The sequence below is a fragment of the Cryptococcus neoformans genome, chromosome 1 (genome assembly GCF_000149385.1).
Source record: "Cryptococcus neoformans var. neoformans B-3501A chromosome 1, whole genome shotgun sequence".
Lineage (NCBI taxonomy): Eukaryota > Fungi > Basidiomycota > Tremellomycetes > Tremellales > Cryptococcaceae > Cryptococcus > Cryptococcus deneoformans.
The window spans coordinates 500,001-514,115 of record NC_009177.1 but is presented as its reverse complement, the minus strand read 5'-3'; the positions used below and the strand labels follow the sequence as shown (position 1 = coordinate 514,115).

At 49.0% G+C, this 14,115-nt stretch overlaps 6 protein-coding genes across 6 annotated transcripts in view; 3 read left to right on the top strand and 3 right to left on the bottom strand.

The window, feature by feature from the left end:
• Nucleotides 1-134: 134 nt before the first annotated feature.
• CNBA1850 (hypothetical protein) lies at nucleotides 135-2,665 on the bottom strand (the record flags this gene model as incomplete). The annotated part of the gene is made up of 6 exons (XM_773092.1): nucleotides 135-172; nucleotides 238-419; nucleotides 474-539; nucleotides 587-1,230; nucleotides 1,283-1,522; nucleotides 1,580-2,665. 6 exons carry the CDS (start codon nucleotides 2,663-2,665, stop codon nucleotides 135-137), a joined length of 2,256 nt encoding a protein of 751 aa, XP_778185.1.
• A 232-nt stretch (nucleotides 2,666-2,897) lies between these two features.
• On the top strand, nucleotides 2,898-5,541 carry CNBA1840 (hypothetical protein; the record flags this gene model as incomplete). Its single annotated transcript, XM_773091.1, has 5 exons — nucleotides 2,898-2,963; nucleotides 3,021-3,064; nucleotides 3,116-3,197; nucleotides 3,256-5,307; nucleotides 5,359-5,541. The coding sequence occupies 5 exons, from the start codon at nucleotides 2,898-2,900 to the stop codon at nucleotides 5,539-5,541; spliced, it is 2,427 nt and encodes an 808-aa protein (XP_778184.1).
• A 1,191-nt stretch (nucleotides 5,542-6,732) lies between these two features.
• CNBA1830 (hypothetical protein) lies at nucleotides 6,733-9,027 on the top strand (the record flags this gene model as incomplete). The annotated part of the gene is made up of 4 exons (XM_773090.1): nucleotides 6,733-7,927; nucleotides 7,993-8,429; nucleotides 8,492-8,679; nucleotides 8,733-9,027. The coding sequence occupies 4 exons, from the start codon at nucleotides 6,733-6,735 to the stop codon at nucleotides 9,025-9,027; spliced, it is 2,115 nt and encodes a 704-aa protein (XP_778183.1).
• A 280-nt stretch (nucleotides 9,028-9,307) lies between these two features.
• On the bottom strand, nucleotides 9,308-11,805 carry CNBA1820 (hypothetical protein; the record flags this gene model as incomplete). The annotated part of the gene is made up of 5 exons (XM_773089.1): nucleotides 9,308-9,369; nucleotides 9,431-10,323; nucleotides 10,381-11,301; nucleotides 11,353-11,564; nucleotides 11,620-11,805. The coding sequence occupies 5 exons, from the start codon at nucleotides 11,803-11,805 to the stop codon at nucleotides 9,308-9,310; spliced, it is 2,274 nt and encodes a 757-aa protein (XP_778182.1).
• Nucleotides 11,806-12,244: 439 nt separating this feature from the next.
• CNBA1810 (hypothetical protein) lies at nucleotides 12,245-13,056 on the top strand (the record flags this gene model as incomplete). The annotated part of the gene is made up of 4 exons (XM_773088.1): nucleotides 12,245-12,321; nucleotides 12,385-12,462; nucleotides 12,519-12,744; nucleotides 12,796-13,056. The coding sequence occupies 4 exons, from the start codon at nucleotides 12,245-12,247 to the stop codon at nucleotides 13,054-13,056; spliced, it is 642 nt and encodes a 213-aa protein (XP_778181.1).
• Nucleotides 13,057-13,330: 274 nt separating this feature from the next.
• The window catches only part of CNBA1800 (hypothetical protein), a gene marked incomplete at both ends in the record, with an annotated part of 3,160 nt that continues 2,375 nt past the window's right edge, over nucleotides 13,331-14,115 (bottom strand). Inside the window, 3 exons of the mRNA XM_773087.1 lie at nucleotides 13,331-13,438; nucleotides 13,496-13,588; nucleotides 13,647-14,115. The exon at nucleotides 13,647-14,115 is cut by the window's right edge and continues 392 nt beyond it. Of these exons, the coding sequence (XP_778180.1) occupies nucleotides 13,331-13,438; nucleotides 13,496-13,588; nucleotides 13,647-14,115 (670 nt within the window). The remainder of the gene's footprint in view (nucleotides 13,439-13,495; nucleotides 13,589-13,646) is intronic.

Here is a 14,115-nt window from a genome sequence, read left to right as displayed (position 1 = left end):
ATTCAAAAAGCAGTCAGACCGCATGTCCGAAGCCCAACAACTCTTGTTGGTCACAGTTCTGAATTGTTCCCACAGTCGTTCTTCAACCTTTGACTGATATGCATTCTGTTATTTTTTCCCCGCTAGAAACCACCTTATTTCCTGTAGAACGTCCTAGCAAAGTTGAAATACACTTTGAACAGATCATTGTTAGTTATGATCCTTTTCACGGATGATTCTCTCCACCGGGAGACTTACGCTGCAACACGCCTCTATCAAAGGTACTCCTGAACCCTTTCCTATGGGAATATTCCCATTGTCTCCTCACAATTCTGAAAGCAATATCCTCGTAAGGGGGACCTGCGGTAAAAACAATGATCTGTGTATCCGGATCATCCGGAATGGACTTTAGGTAATAAGTTGGAGCTTTGGATTTGTCGCTAAAGACACGCAACATCAGCAAAGGAATTTAGTTGCTCCGAAAAGTAACACACATGAGATCGGGGTAGAAAACATTGAACTTGTAGCCTTGGACAACCTTGGGGGGAGGGTTGTCGGTGCTGACAGCTCATTAGCTACGATAATTCGTCTTAAGGCGTCAACTCACTCGTAATGGGTTTGGTTATATTTGCTCCACTCATATCCTGTGTGTACCCTATTGAAGAACCTCGGCTTCCTTGGCCTGTACCTATCACTCCAGTCGTACGTCGAAGGCACCTCCAAACCAGCATCTAGATCACCAAACTCCTCTTCACTCTCGTCTGATCCCAAATCTCTAGCCTCTCGCTCTGCTTCTTCTCTGTAGATTCGTTCTGCCTCAAGATCGGCGGCTGATGGTCGCGATATGGATTGAGATGTATGAGCCGACGCGCGAGCTTGTGTGGGGATGAAATTGGAGGAGGTAATGGAATGACGAGCAGAAAATAATGCTCTGAGCTCATCCTCTTCGTTGACAATGGGTAACCTCCTTTCGTCTAAGCCCATTGTCCTGGGCTCAGCGATGGGCGGACTCATCTCGCGATCGTAATCCTCTATATAGTCGTCCTCATCCTCTTCCTCATCATCAGCTTCGTCTCCGCCGGTTGGCACAGGTCCAGCATCGGCGCGTATATCACCACCGAAAGCGTTCTCATTGCTGACCAAGACGCCGCCAAGCTCAGCTTGGACTTTGGCAGCATCTTCCCGCTGGCGGCGCTTGAATTGCTCTAATCGATTTTTTAGGACGATTTCATGAATTGAGTTGAGTTTGGCCTATTGGGTGTCAGTATCACGCCTTATGTAGTCGAGTCCATGCGGTACTGACAATGGCCTTTTCAACGTGAATCTTCTTCAGAATAAGATCCCAGAAGTCACTATCCACTGGCTGACCACTACGCAACAGCCCATTCGCCTTGTTTTCAAGCTCAACCAAGCGTTGGAGACTGAGACCAGAAACTATCTTGTTGGTTGCTTCCTCGACTTCAGGATCAGAAAGCGGTCCACCAACAGCATGCTCAGGGTCACGAAGTTGGGAAAGGTAATGCTCGCAAACAATCTGCATTGCCTGTAGAATAGTCAGTAATTTTTCGCCGCCTTAGTACGGATGTTATTATTAACTAACCTGCCAGAATTCGATGTTAATCGGAGATTTCTCCAAGCTGAGGTACATTTTGATATCCTGCTCCAGCTCAACACAGTCGTCAAGTGTGAGATTCTCAAAAATCTTCCAAGGCTCGTCAATCTCAAACTCAAAGCCCGCGTCAGCCCATCCCCAGCCTTCCTCCTCTTCTTCTCTCTCTATCTCGCTGGCCCGCGGATTGGTAAGGGCACCAATGGCTGCTGTTTGGTGGGAAGACTTTGGATCTGTAAATCGAAGATTGATAGCCAAAAAATCAATGGCCTTGGCACGTTGCTCTCGAAGACGGATACCAGCTCTTCGACGAGACTGCTCGAGCTGGAAATCATCCTCTTTAGCAATCCACTCTGCCATCGCAGCATCTTCTGCCAACCGCCTTTGCCGAGTTTCCTCCTCCTCCCTAAGTTGCAACTCCACTTCTCTGTCGGCCCTTCTCTTGTTCAATCTTTCCAGTTCTTCTTTAGCCTCTTGTCGGCGCAAAGCATCCTTTCTCGCAATTTCTTCCGCGGTTAAACCTGCTTTCTTCTCCTTATCCCTCTTCTTGTGCCATTGGAATTGCTCTCCTAAATTAGCATCATGGAAGGGATTGTCCGTTGCCGAATACATTGACAATTCCGCGAGGGCACGAGACTGCTCAAGCTCAGCTTCTCTTTTCGCAGCTGCTTTGGCGGCTGCTTTGGCTTCTTTGCGCCTCGTTTTTGAGGAGGGAGAAGGCGAGCGAGAGTCGCGGTGTTTCCGCTCTTTCTTGTAAGACCGTTCACGAGATCGACTTCGTTCCCGCTTGCGGTCTCGCCTGTCCCTATCTCGGTCTCGATCACGATCAGAGTCATAGTAGTCCCCTCTGCCCTTATCACGGCGTCGTTCTCGTTCCCTATCTTTGCCTTGACCACGATCGTCTTTGTCTCTCCTGTCTCTATCCCGATTCCTTTCGCTCTCATCCCTCCTTGAACTTGATTCCTTGCGGTCGTAGTCGTCTCGGTATCTATCCCTGTCTCTGTCTCTTCTATCCCCAGCCCTCTCTCTGCCGCTATCTTTTTCGAACTTGCTATCGTGTTCTGGTGATCTGGGCATAATGATAATTTTGGTGGTGATTGAGGGTAACAATGTAGGACCAGATATGGAGTAGTGCGGCACCACTGTGGGCAATGTCGGGGCGGGGAGAAGGTGTACGACGATACGTAATGAAAAACACGTGAGTTTGATCCCGCCGGATTGTTTGCCGTTCTTGATTCTTCGGTGAGGATTGAGGCGAATTTCAGACACCGCACAAGTAGACGAGTCCATAACTCATTCTTCAGCAGCAATGGCAAAGCGTACAGCCGACAACCAGAAAACAAAGGACGACGTTGAGGAAGAAGGCAACGAGGAAGTGCGTACTATGGAAATATTCAGCAACCGTTTCTTGCTCACCCATGATGTCTCACAGCCTGGTATCAGAGCCGCTCCCCTTGCGGCCGTAGAGGGTCGACCGTAAGCTGAAAGCGCAGTGCATCACACTCTATTTGCTGATATATCCTGCAGTGTCCGAGGATTGCCAAAGCGCCGTGGATTAGGAGGTGCCTCTGCGCCTACAGCACCTCCCGCTCCAGCTCCAGTTGCAGACGTACGTTTTGGTTTGAACACTATGTTCATCTTGCCTGACTGACTCACCAAACTCTCAGATACCGCCAGCTCCTACATCAGGTACTTCCTCGCCGGTACCTCCTTCAGGGACATCTAATGCCTTTACCGGTTTCTCTTTCGGCGCTTCTACATCTTCAACTCCTTCCTTCTCCTTTGGTCAATCTTCTGCTTCCTCCCCAGCTTCCACAACGCCTGCTGCCGCACCTAAGCCATTTGCTGGCTTTTCATTCGGAAGTGCAGCTGCCACTGGATCATCTACATCCGCTCCCGTTACAGAGCCCACGGGGACTGCTACTCCAGCATTCTCGTTTAGTCAGAAGCCTGTTGAACCCACGCAAACGAAGGCGTTACAACCTTCCAAACCATTTGCGGGCTTCTCATTTGGGGCTCCTGCCGCCGCTGCGCCGTCTACGGGCGATAATGCATCCGAGCCGCCAAGATTCTCTTTTGGAGCCAAACCAACGTCTGACGTGACCAAAGAGGTTCCAGCGCATGAACCCATTAAATCGAAGGCCGCCCCTTTCTCCTTTGGTACCGCCTCTAGTGCTCCTGTTGCATCTGGTAGTAAGGAAGCTACTCAAGTCCAGGGCTTTTCTTTTGCCAAAACTCCCATCGCCACCGCCACATCAACCACCTCAAAGCCTACTTTGACTGAAGCATCAGAAACTGCTCCCGCAAAGCCTTCATTTTCCTTCGGTCCTATGGCGACGACGTTTGGCACTGGTACAGCGCCCACCTCTAACTCTGCCCCACCAGCCCCTGCGGCTGAGGCAGCGCCCGCACCGAGCACCTCATCTCCTTCCTCGGAGTCAGAAACCTCTTATTACACCTCACTTCGTGGTCTCAACCAGTCTTTCCTCACCTTTTTCTCAACTACCATTGAAAAGGACCAGTTCATTGATCTCACAACGGTACTTCCCAAATTGCTCGTGCAATATGAAGAGCATCTGACTGGGATCGAAACTAAGGCGGGATGGAAGCCTGACGCAACAAGTAAGGACAAGATTGAAACCACAGCAGCGTCCGAACCGCCCAAAGCCACCGGGTTTACATTGCCGAAAGCCCCTTCTGCGGGTAGTTTCTCCCTTCCTAAATCACCTTCTACTTCTAGTGCTGCACCTGCGACTGGTGGTTTCACGCCTTCTGCACCCGCAACTGCTCCTTCGAAATCATCCATCTTTTCTTTCCCGGCTGCCGACACTACCCCCAAAAAATCATCCGACGAGGTCAATAAGATTGTCTCTGAGGCTATTGCCGACAAACCTGAGGAAGAGAAAATGGCGGAAAAGACCGGGTTTGGGTTCTCTTTTGGCACAGATAGTACAAAGCCTAAAGAGAGTAGCGCCTTCAAGTTTGAAGCGCCCAAGAAATCTACGTCTCTCTTCGCCTCATCGCCTGCTACTCCTGCAAAGTCTGCCACAGGAAATGAAGCAGCGCCTTTGGGAAAATTCGGGCCCGGCGGTTCTCAACCACAGCTGTCTTTTGGTGCCAAGGCAGGCACGTCGCCGGCGGCCAACACCACTAGTAGCTTCAACTTCAACGTCGGAAAACCCAGCACACCGGCGGGGGCTGGCACAAGTTTTTCTTTCGGTACTAGTTCATCTCCTTCCGTTGCGGCTGGCGCATCTACTACCTCAGCTTCAGTTTTCGGGGGCACCAGTACAAGATCAGCTCCGACATTCTCATTTGGAGCGACAACGCCATCAGCCTCGTCTTCTTCATCATTTGTGTTCGGCAAGTCTCCTGTGGTACAGCCCTCCGGCGATGCGCCAAAATTCGGCGCTTCTTTGCAGCCCTTTGGCTCCACCTCTTCTGTTTCTACCCCAGCGCCCGCCGTTAATGAGAGCAACACTGAAGGGGAGGAAGCTACTGAGCCCAGCTCCCCATCCAAAAATTTGGCGTCGGTTGCAGGTGCAGGTGAAGAGAACGAGGATACTGTGATTGAGCAGCGAGGCAAGTTGAACAGGTTGGAAGATGGAGAGTACAAGTTGGAAGGCCTTGGTCAATTTAAATTGAAGAGAACTAAGAATGAAGAGGATAGAAAGAGAAGGCTTCTAATGAGGACTGACGGAAATGGAAACGTAATCCTTGTGAGTCGTCAGTCAATATAATAGAGTCAAAGGGTTATTGACGTATCTCAGAACATGGCCGTGAAGTCAACTTTCAACCCTTCTGTTGAAGGTCCATATCTAAAGTTCTTGGGTTTTAACATGGACGGCAAACCCACTCCTTATGCTCTGAGGGTAAAAAATGCAGAGGCAGCCAATACTCTGTTGGAAGGATTGAAGAAGGAAGTGGAGGAAATCAAGGACGACAAGAGTTGATTAGTCATGGTTACATGCAAGGCGCATGAGGCCAGGAAAAGATAATACCAACAACAAATAGAATGTAATTTGTATGTATGGGCATGGAAGAACATCTCGATATAGTGTTATGTAATGTACTCCTCATTTAAGGGACGCGTCGCGTCGCGGGGAAGTAACGAGGAATCGCCCGCGAGGATAATGTAACGAATCCATCTGTCAGCAATCGCAAAGAGGCAGCATCATCAGAAACCTGAGCATTTTGCAGGATTTGCAGCGGCATATCTTGTCGTAATGGTGTCCCCGCCTCCCCCTCGCCCTGTCCATCCCTTCTTCCAGCTTTCATCCGCGCAATCAAAGCGGAAGCGACAGGCTGGTCCTGAGGCAGGGGATTCGGCACGTAGAGGACACAACAGTCCTATTAGAACGGGCCAGGACAGCAAAGAAAACACTCCGTTTGGGGACCTTAGTGTAGAATATCCGTTAAATGGTAGGGGGGAAACCGATGAGACCCTTGACTCAACAGATGATGGTAGGTCTGGTAATCCATCACACAATGTGTCTAGTATCTGCTTACCAGACTTCTATTCTCCTATAGAAAGCGAAGTTGTTTTCACGCATGCTTCACAAGCTCCAAGCTCGTTTGCGTCAATAGGAACACCTTCAGGTCGCGCGTCCAGCCGACTTGGGCCCAAGCGAGTGCGACCCTCTTTCCCTTCCTCAGCAACACTCTCCTCCCAAGCCACAGCGTCGTCTTCGTCCATGAACGAAGTCGTGGATCTTTCCTCCGATGCGGATGATTGGGAAGATCGTATTCCGGTAACTCGTTGCCCAAAGCGCCGTATAGCTTCAAAAGATGCCATAGGATCCCGCCCTATGCTTTCCAAACCAAAACCACTGTCTAGATCAACTTCATGGACGGGGTCAAAGGGCATAAACGAAAAAGAGGCGATAGAGATATTAGAATCGACACCTTCTCCTGTTGCGCTCAAAGTCCTTCCTGCACCCAAGGATCTTGGTTTTGGCCAGGAAACTGGTAAAGCAGCTCACCCCTTCTTCACGCATACACATCGTCAGAGTCGGCATGGCGCATCGAACCCCTCACAAGAACGATCCGCACCCATGGCAGCTGAGGATGTTAGCGTTTTAAAAACTACTGCGGCGCCTTTCGGACTGGACAAACAACTTCCAAAAATTCATTCGTTTTTCAGCATGAGTACTCTGGATAGGGCGCAGGAAAAATTGAAGAACGGATGGGGTAAAGAAGAAAGGGAAGCTCCTCTACCAATGAGACCGTGGCCAAACCACATAGGAGGCTACTGTGCTCCAGCTTCTGAGCCTAGATGGAAGGGAAAAAGGCGCAAACCAACACCCGCAGTGAGGGATGATGGATTTTGGGAAGGTGTTCTCGGTCGAACGTCGACTCCTGTCTATCAAGGGATAACATCAAAAGCATATGAAATTCCAATTTTTCCTCATATCGCTAAACACCCATCTTTTTTATCCATTCCTTCCAAGTGCTCTTCATCATCTTCTAATCGCGCTCTCTGGTCTGATCGCTATCGTCCTCTTCGAGCATCCGAAGTGATAGGTAACGAAGTTGAAGCGACCTACCTCCGAGATTGGTTATCTGCTCTCGCCGTAGGTGGGCAACATGCCAAAGGTTCAAAGATTGTCAGACAGGTTGTAAAGAAACCGAGGTCGGCCTTGGTTGATGGCTTTATTGTGGATGATCTGGGACTCTATGGGGACGCACCTAATTCTGAAGAGGACGGTGAAGATGAATTTCCGCACCTTGAAGATCTCCCGGATCCTCCCATCTCTCATGACCTCAACGCCCGTCCCGATAAATACCCTTCTTTGGCCTCTCACCTTGCCAACACCATTCTCCTTACTGGTCCAACGGGTTCGGGCAAGACAGCTGCAGTGTATGCTGCGGCTCATGAGCTAGGTTGGGAGGTATTTGAAGTTTATGCGGGAATGGGCAAACGGACCGCTGCGAATTTGATGAAGTGGGTAGGAGAATTAGGCAAGAATCATACTGTCCTCCCGCAGGATGGCAAGTCGCAAGGCACGATAAACGACAATGAGAAGAAGGGGAAGAGCAGGGGGAGAGGGAAAGGCCTCTCGTCATTTTTTGATAAGGGATCATTCCAGTCTAGCAAGGTTTCCTTAAGCCGGGGGATTGCCAGTGATCCGATAGACATTGAGTCTAACGGCGAGAGCGACAAGATACCAGTGACTGAAGCTGCTAATGTTTCTGGAGGAGAACCAGGGATCAAATTCAAAGAATCATTGCTCTTAATTGATGAAGCGGACATCTTATTTGAAGAGGAAGGGTCGTTCTGGCCAGCAGTGATCGCTTTGGCATCCGAGTCAAGGAGACCGATAGTATTGACTTGTAATGGTGCGTACTTCATCTAGCCCGATTTCCTCACCTCTCAATTAATCGCTGACTTTATTAAACGGCAGACCATCAGCGGATACCAAGGATTCAACTGCCACTCCAGGCAATTCTGCAATTCCATCCCATTCCGTCATTCATTGCCCTGCCGTATCTCCAGGCTATCTCTTCACAAGAATCGCAATTGCGCGGAAAACCTTGTAACCCTTGTGTAGAGACTATTTTTCGAGGAGCTATCCACCAAACGCCCGAAAAGGATGTGCTTAGCGACCAATGCTTGCCGCCTAATGGACACGAGCGGATACCATTCTTTGATCTTCGACAAGCGATGATGCAACTGCAACTTGGGTTGACAGGTCAAATACCCCAGAGAGGCTGCGCAAAGAAATATGGAACCCGAGATGAGGATGAAAAAAAGGACGATTTACAACTAATGACGGAGAGGATGGAAGTTATCTCGTTCTCTGATACCTTCATCGATATCCGACCTAGGGTATTAATGGAAGTGAGCAGCTCTTCCGCCCAAAATAAATTAATTACATCCGCTGACGCTTCACTCTTTATAAGCTTTACGACGTCGACAAGCTGCAACCAACTTCAGATGAGGAACTGGATGTCGATGCCCTGTTGAAACCAGAAATGTACGAGACGTATCCCATCTTAGCAATGATCGATAGATCCTCGGACATTGCAGGTTCACTCGTCCAGGCCGTTGGTGGACACCTGCCACCTTTCGGTGACCTTGGCCTTGCAAGGTTAGTTTCTTCCAATCGCAAAGATTATGAATTTATGTTGACCCCAAATGAAGGGCCAAGTACATCCGCTCCATGCTCCCCTTACTTGACCCCCTCATCCCTCTATCGGAACCTTTATTGCCCCATTCAACTCTTTTCCTTTATACCCTCCCTACAGTGCAAAGTATTATTTCCGCTGACGACATCTTTGAGGCGCTTGAACAGCAAGCTGTCGATAGAGGCGACGAGAAAATTAATCCGAGAACGGGGAAGCCTATGCGCCGGGTAGCAGGATATACATATACTAGGTATTGGGATTTGGAAGGAGCGGAAAATGAGGCAAGGAGGATTAGCAGATTAATTTGGTAGAAGTAACAGAGGTAACACACACGTCTGTAGCGGTAGTTAGTCAGATTCGCAGTGCCTATGTGTAGTATTCGACGATAAATGATATGCTATATTTTTTAGCCGGGTCTCAGACCCGCGAGTAAGCATCATGTCACTCATGTTATAGTCATGTTATTCAATCTTTAGCGAGAAATCAAGTTACATCCTACATATACAACCAGCTTCTGTACATTAATACATTACGTCGTTCAAATTGACGTTCTCTCAGCTTTCATCCGGCTCTACATCTTCAAGCACAATTTCATGGCGCTTCCACTCTTTCTTCGTTGTGTTCGGTTGGTTTGAAGGTGAATGAGAATGAGGCTACACATCCGCAAGATTAGTCAGAATAGTACAACGATCACCCTTTGAAAGAACGAATTACCTGCGCCGCCAATCGTCCAGGACATCCAGTCCGCCACAGAGTCTACGATAACCGATCTTACCTCATCTGGTTGGGTATCTAAACCGTCCGCGCCAGACGAAACCTCTTCACTCCTCTCGGCTTTGACCCAGCTAAGTAAAGTCTGGACGGCATTATCATCATCTTCCGCCAGGACAGCCGCGGCCAAAGCAAGTCGCCTGGTTTTATTGCTCCTTCTCTGGAACGAACTTTGTCCCTTCGGATTTTTGGTTTGTTGTTGGCTGTCAACCAGAGGAGCCATGTTTTCGAAAGAGGGGTCGATAACTGGTGGATGATCTGTATGATCGAAAGTATCCGCAGAATGAACTCCTTCAGGAAGACCAAGTTCGATAGAAAGGACGGACTGCTGATTGTGATTGGTCTCGGTAGAAGAACCAGATACATTTTCAATAGCACTGAGTGTCTGAGGATCTTGTAAGAACGAAGAAGTGAGATGAGGTTCATCGTGTGAAGTACCTTCTATCTCCTTCTCCTTTCCTCTTTCCTCATTCAATTCCTTGAGCTGTGAGGCTGCCTTGGCGTTGGCTCTTTGTCTTCTCATTCGTATGCCAGGCGCCGACTCTGCACTAAGCTCCCCACCTCCTATTCTAGCGCCAGGTGCACTAAGATACCATCGACACCCTTCGGACATGTCTTCCTGTCCATCTATGGTCCTTACGAGTCCGATCCGTTGCAGTTCACTCACAGGTTGACCATCATATTGTCCCACCACCGATTTGCCTGATTCCACCCTAACTACCTTGACAGGATCTGACTTGACGCCAGTCTGCAAGTCTACCAAAACGACAATGGAGCCATAGGTGAGTTGTTGCCCTTCAAGATGGTCTGTCTCATCAAATTTGTTTCGAGCCGTCCTGTATGCAAAAGGAGCATTTGCGTGATCAAGAACTTCAAAGCGAAACGGCGTCCACTTCGCCGTTCTCGATGTTAAGCGGGGACCATGCCCGTTGAAGTTGGCCTCAAGATTCATCCACTTGGTACGCACTGTTTGCCCATGAATACGGGTCCAGAGGGAAAATACTGAATCGCGGGGGAAGCATATGGCTAAAGACCGGGTTTTTGAGGTTTTTCGAGAAGGTTTGGAGACAATTCGGATGGGCCCAGATAAGAATGACCCTAATGGCTGTTCTTCTGTGGTAGCTTGTGTGATCGGTAACGGGGAATTGCCTGGATTTTCCGCGTCATTGTCGTTATGCAGATTGGTAGCAGCAAGAGAAGGTTCAACTTCAGGGAAATGTTCAGATAACGTGTCATGCCCTTGCTGACTGGATTGCTGTACCGCCTCTGCTAGAGGTTGGAGAGCATCCATTGAGGGTGGCTCCAGCATGTCTGCAAAGGTGTGGGCAGTTTCATGATCATTGTCTGGGTTACCAAGATGGTACGAAGACTGCGCGAAATCTTGCGTCGAGGGGGAGCTCAAACCTTTCTCTGTGGGCTCGGCGTAAATCTTCAGCTCCAGGCGAAACTCCTTCATCTTCCCCGCTTCTTCTCCAATCCAAAGACCTGGGAAGGTCAGACCATCTTTCAATAACGTTCGGTCTTTGAGATCGGTCGCATTCCTGTTTTTGGGAAGAGTTGCAGCGAAGCCAGCATTCAAGGCGGCAGTACGTAATTTCTTCTGTTCCTCTCGCCTCTCTTTCTTCTTGTCTTCAACCCCTGGTGTTCCTAAATGGGGTGTAATATCTGGGGGGCGACCCATATGGTGTGTTTGGGGCGCACAGATGGCAACGGGTTGCGTGATATTTGGAGAAACTACAGAGACCATTGTAATGGATGATATACAGGACGATGCAGGCCCGGAAAGGCGGAGAATAGGGGGAGGGTTTAACATTCTAAGGTGGCACATCAATTGACATAGATGATCAGAGATCAAGGGGATCTACCTTCTCTCTTTACCATAGCTCTTTTGACCTGTCGTAGGATGCCACACCTCCAGAGTATTAAACCGATGGCTGTTATTTTCGTCGAGGGATCCGGGAGCTTTGTCGGCTGGCGCAAATCCTGGATAGAACATCGCTTGAGACCCCAAAGGCTTGGGCACTTTACGTTGTCTAGAGGAAACAATTTCCTGTGATCTAGCACGTTTGTGGGACGACTGTAAATGCATTTAGGATGCGGGTAATTGTAATAGCCAATCACAAATCACGTACAGCATGTTGTTGGCTGTCCTCAGCTGAGTCTTTGCGCTGTGACAACAAATGGTCGAGACTGACGTCGTGGTCATGGTCGTGCTCGTGAGTGTGATCGTGGGGAATGGGATAGTGGTTCCCTGCGATGGCATTGATGAGGAGGTCAAGGGGGGTGTTTGATACCCCCTCGTTGTGGTCTTCGGCCATAGTGTGCAATGGAGGAAAGAGGAGAGTGAAAGTGGAGATGGGATAGTTTCCCACGGTGTTGGAATGGTGCACAAACAGCAGCAGCAGACGACGGAGAAAAAGATCCAGCAGGGAGGACTTTAGCTGAGGCTGGGGCGACGGAAGCAATTATAGTCGCCACCAGGCACAATCATACCCTTACGTGTGTTTAATAATAGTATTTACCTTTGTGCGGCGTACGCCGATGACGAGGCAAGCCGGGCGGGCGGTAATTAACTAATAATCAAGGCCTGCTATGACGTAGTGTGGGATGTGGAGAAGAGTAGTAAATAGAGTAGAGCGTCACTACTACAGCAGCTGGCTATATAGGTCTTTCGCCCCTGTCCATACTGCAAATCGCATTCCAGTCTTTCCACACTCACTACCACTATCACAGAAAACCGTCTGATCATCTTGTATAATGTCCGCTCCAGAAGCCACTGGCACTCGCCAACGTACTAACAAGGTCGAAACCCCCACAAATGAAAACCAGAACCCGTAAGCATTTGCTCTCGTTACTCAGACAGACCTGACAGGAAGTCTTTGAAGAGCTTCTTTAAGTGCAAATCCCAATAAGAAGGTTCCAAGGAACAAGCCTCATGTTAAGCCTCCGTTTGTTGACATGTCTATGAATAAATTGTAAGCCTTTAAACAACTTCCATCACAAATGATAGCTAACCATGTCGGTTCGATAGCCTCACATACCTTGTACTCTCGCTCTTCCTTCTTTTTGCCTTCTATATGTGGCGCTTTACAGTTTGGGCCCATCAAGCTGGAGGATACTGGGCACTTATAACAGGCCACCACATGTCGCCTGCGGAAGTCGCTGCTAAACAAGCTGCCAGCTCCGCTTCTGCCTCTTCATCAGTCGCCAGCTCCACAGCTTCCGCTACTACATCAGGGCACCCGCAAAAGATCAAGGTCCGTTCCATTTGCAAAACATAATATTGTAGGCTAATGTTTGTGTTATAGGCTAAGCCAACTCAAGATGCCGGCGACGGTGATGACAACATCCAATCTCAAATCTTCAACCTCGCTTCTGCTCTTGGTATCACTCCCGCTGAACTTTCTTCCGCTATTCGCCCGCTCGTTGATCCTTCGGTCCCAAACCCCGCTGAGAAAGCCAAGCAAGACGCACAGCTCCTCCAAGCCAAGATGGCGTCTCAGCAGCATGAGAATGAGAACCAGGAAGGTAGCGTGTTGGATATGCTCGGGGAGGCTTTGCTTGACTAAGCGTAAGGAATGAAAGTTGGACCATTTTCAAACAAGAAAGTAGATTATATGTAGCATGAATCTCCAATCATACCCAGCAGTTATTAGACATGCTGCAATACCACATTCATTTTTGCGATATTGACGTTGTTTGTTTATCATCATTATCTTGAACCATGGTGACCACTCCGTCAGCGTTATCAACGTGATATTATCATAGCATGCACAAAGATCTAATCGGCCAAAATTAGAATTCCGTCGACTTCTCTTTCTTCTCGTCACTTTCTGCCTCGATTCACTTGGATCCAGTCAATCCTGCAGGGAAACCGGCGAAATCTTGTTGATCAGTAAGGGATTGACCCGCTCTTGTGAATGAGATGCGCATTCTCAATCTGATGGTAGCCTAAACACAATTGTCAAATTAGGTACCATGACTTGGAAAACAGTCATAGAGGCTTACTCCGGCAGGAACATGAATTCTCATTTGCTGCGTCTCGACACCTCCCGGAGCAATCTCTTGGCTTGACATGGCTTGCATCTGGAGTTGCTGGGTCTATAGGTCAATTACGTTAGCGAATAACTTCCTGTTCCATATTGAGGTGGTATTTTACCTTGGGAACAGCCACCTGCAGGTTGACTCCCTCAATCTTTTCTGTGCCATTGGTGGTGAACCTTGCAAGAATTTGTACGACTCCGGGCTGAGCGGGTGACACTTTCGGAGTGAGCGTAATCTTAAGTGAGTTCTTGTCATAAGCAGTGTAAGACTGAAGTTGAGGTTTGGCAGCAGACGTGGGTGCAGGTGCGGGTGCAGGAGCAGAAGAAAGGGTAGGAGAAGGAGACACCAAATCAAACAGAGATCCGCCAGTGGAGGCAGCTGGCAGGGAAGATGTAACGGAAGGAGAAGCGGTAGCTGCAGGAGTGGTGTTGAATAAAGACATGATATCATTGGCATTGGATCTGGGAGCAGTTGGAGAACCGGCTCCTGGAGAAGCAATGTCGCTCGCCCCAGTACCAAAAATGTCGGCCAGTAAATCCTGAGTTGACGGACCCGTGGCAGCAACGGGAAGACCAGCGGTGCTC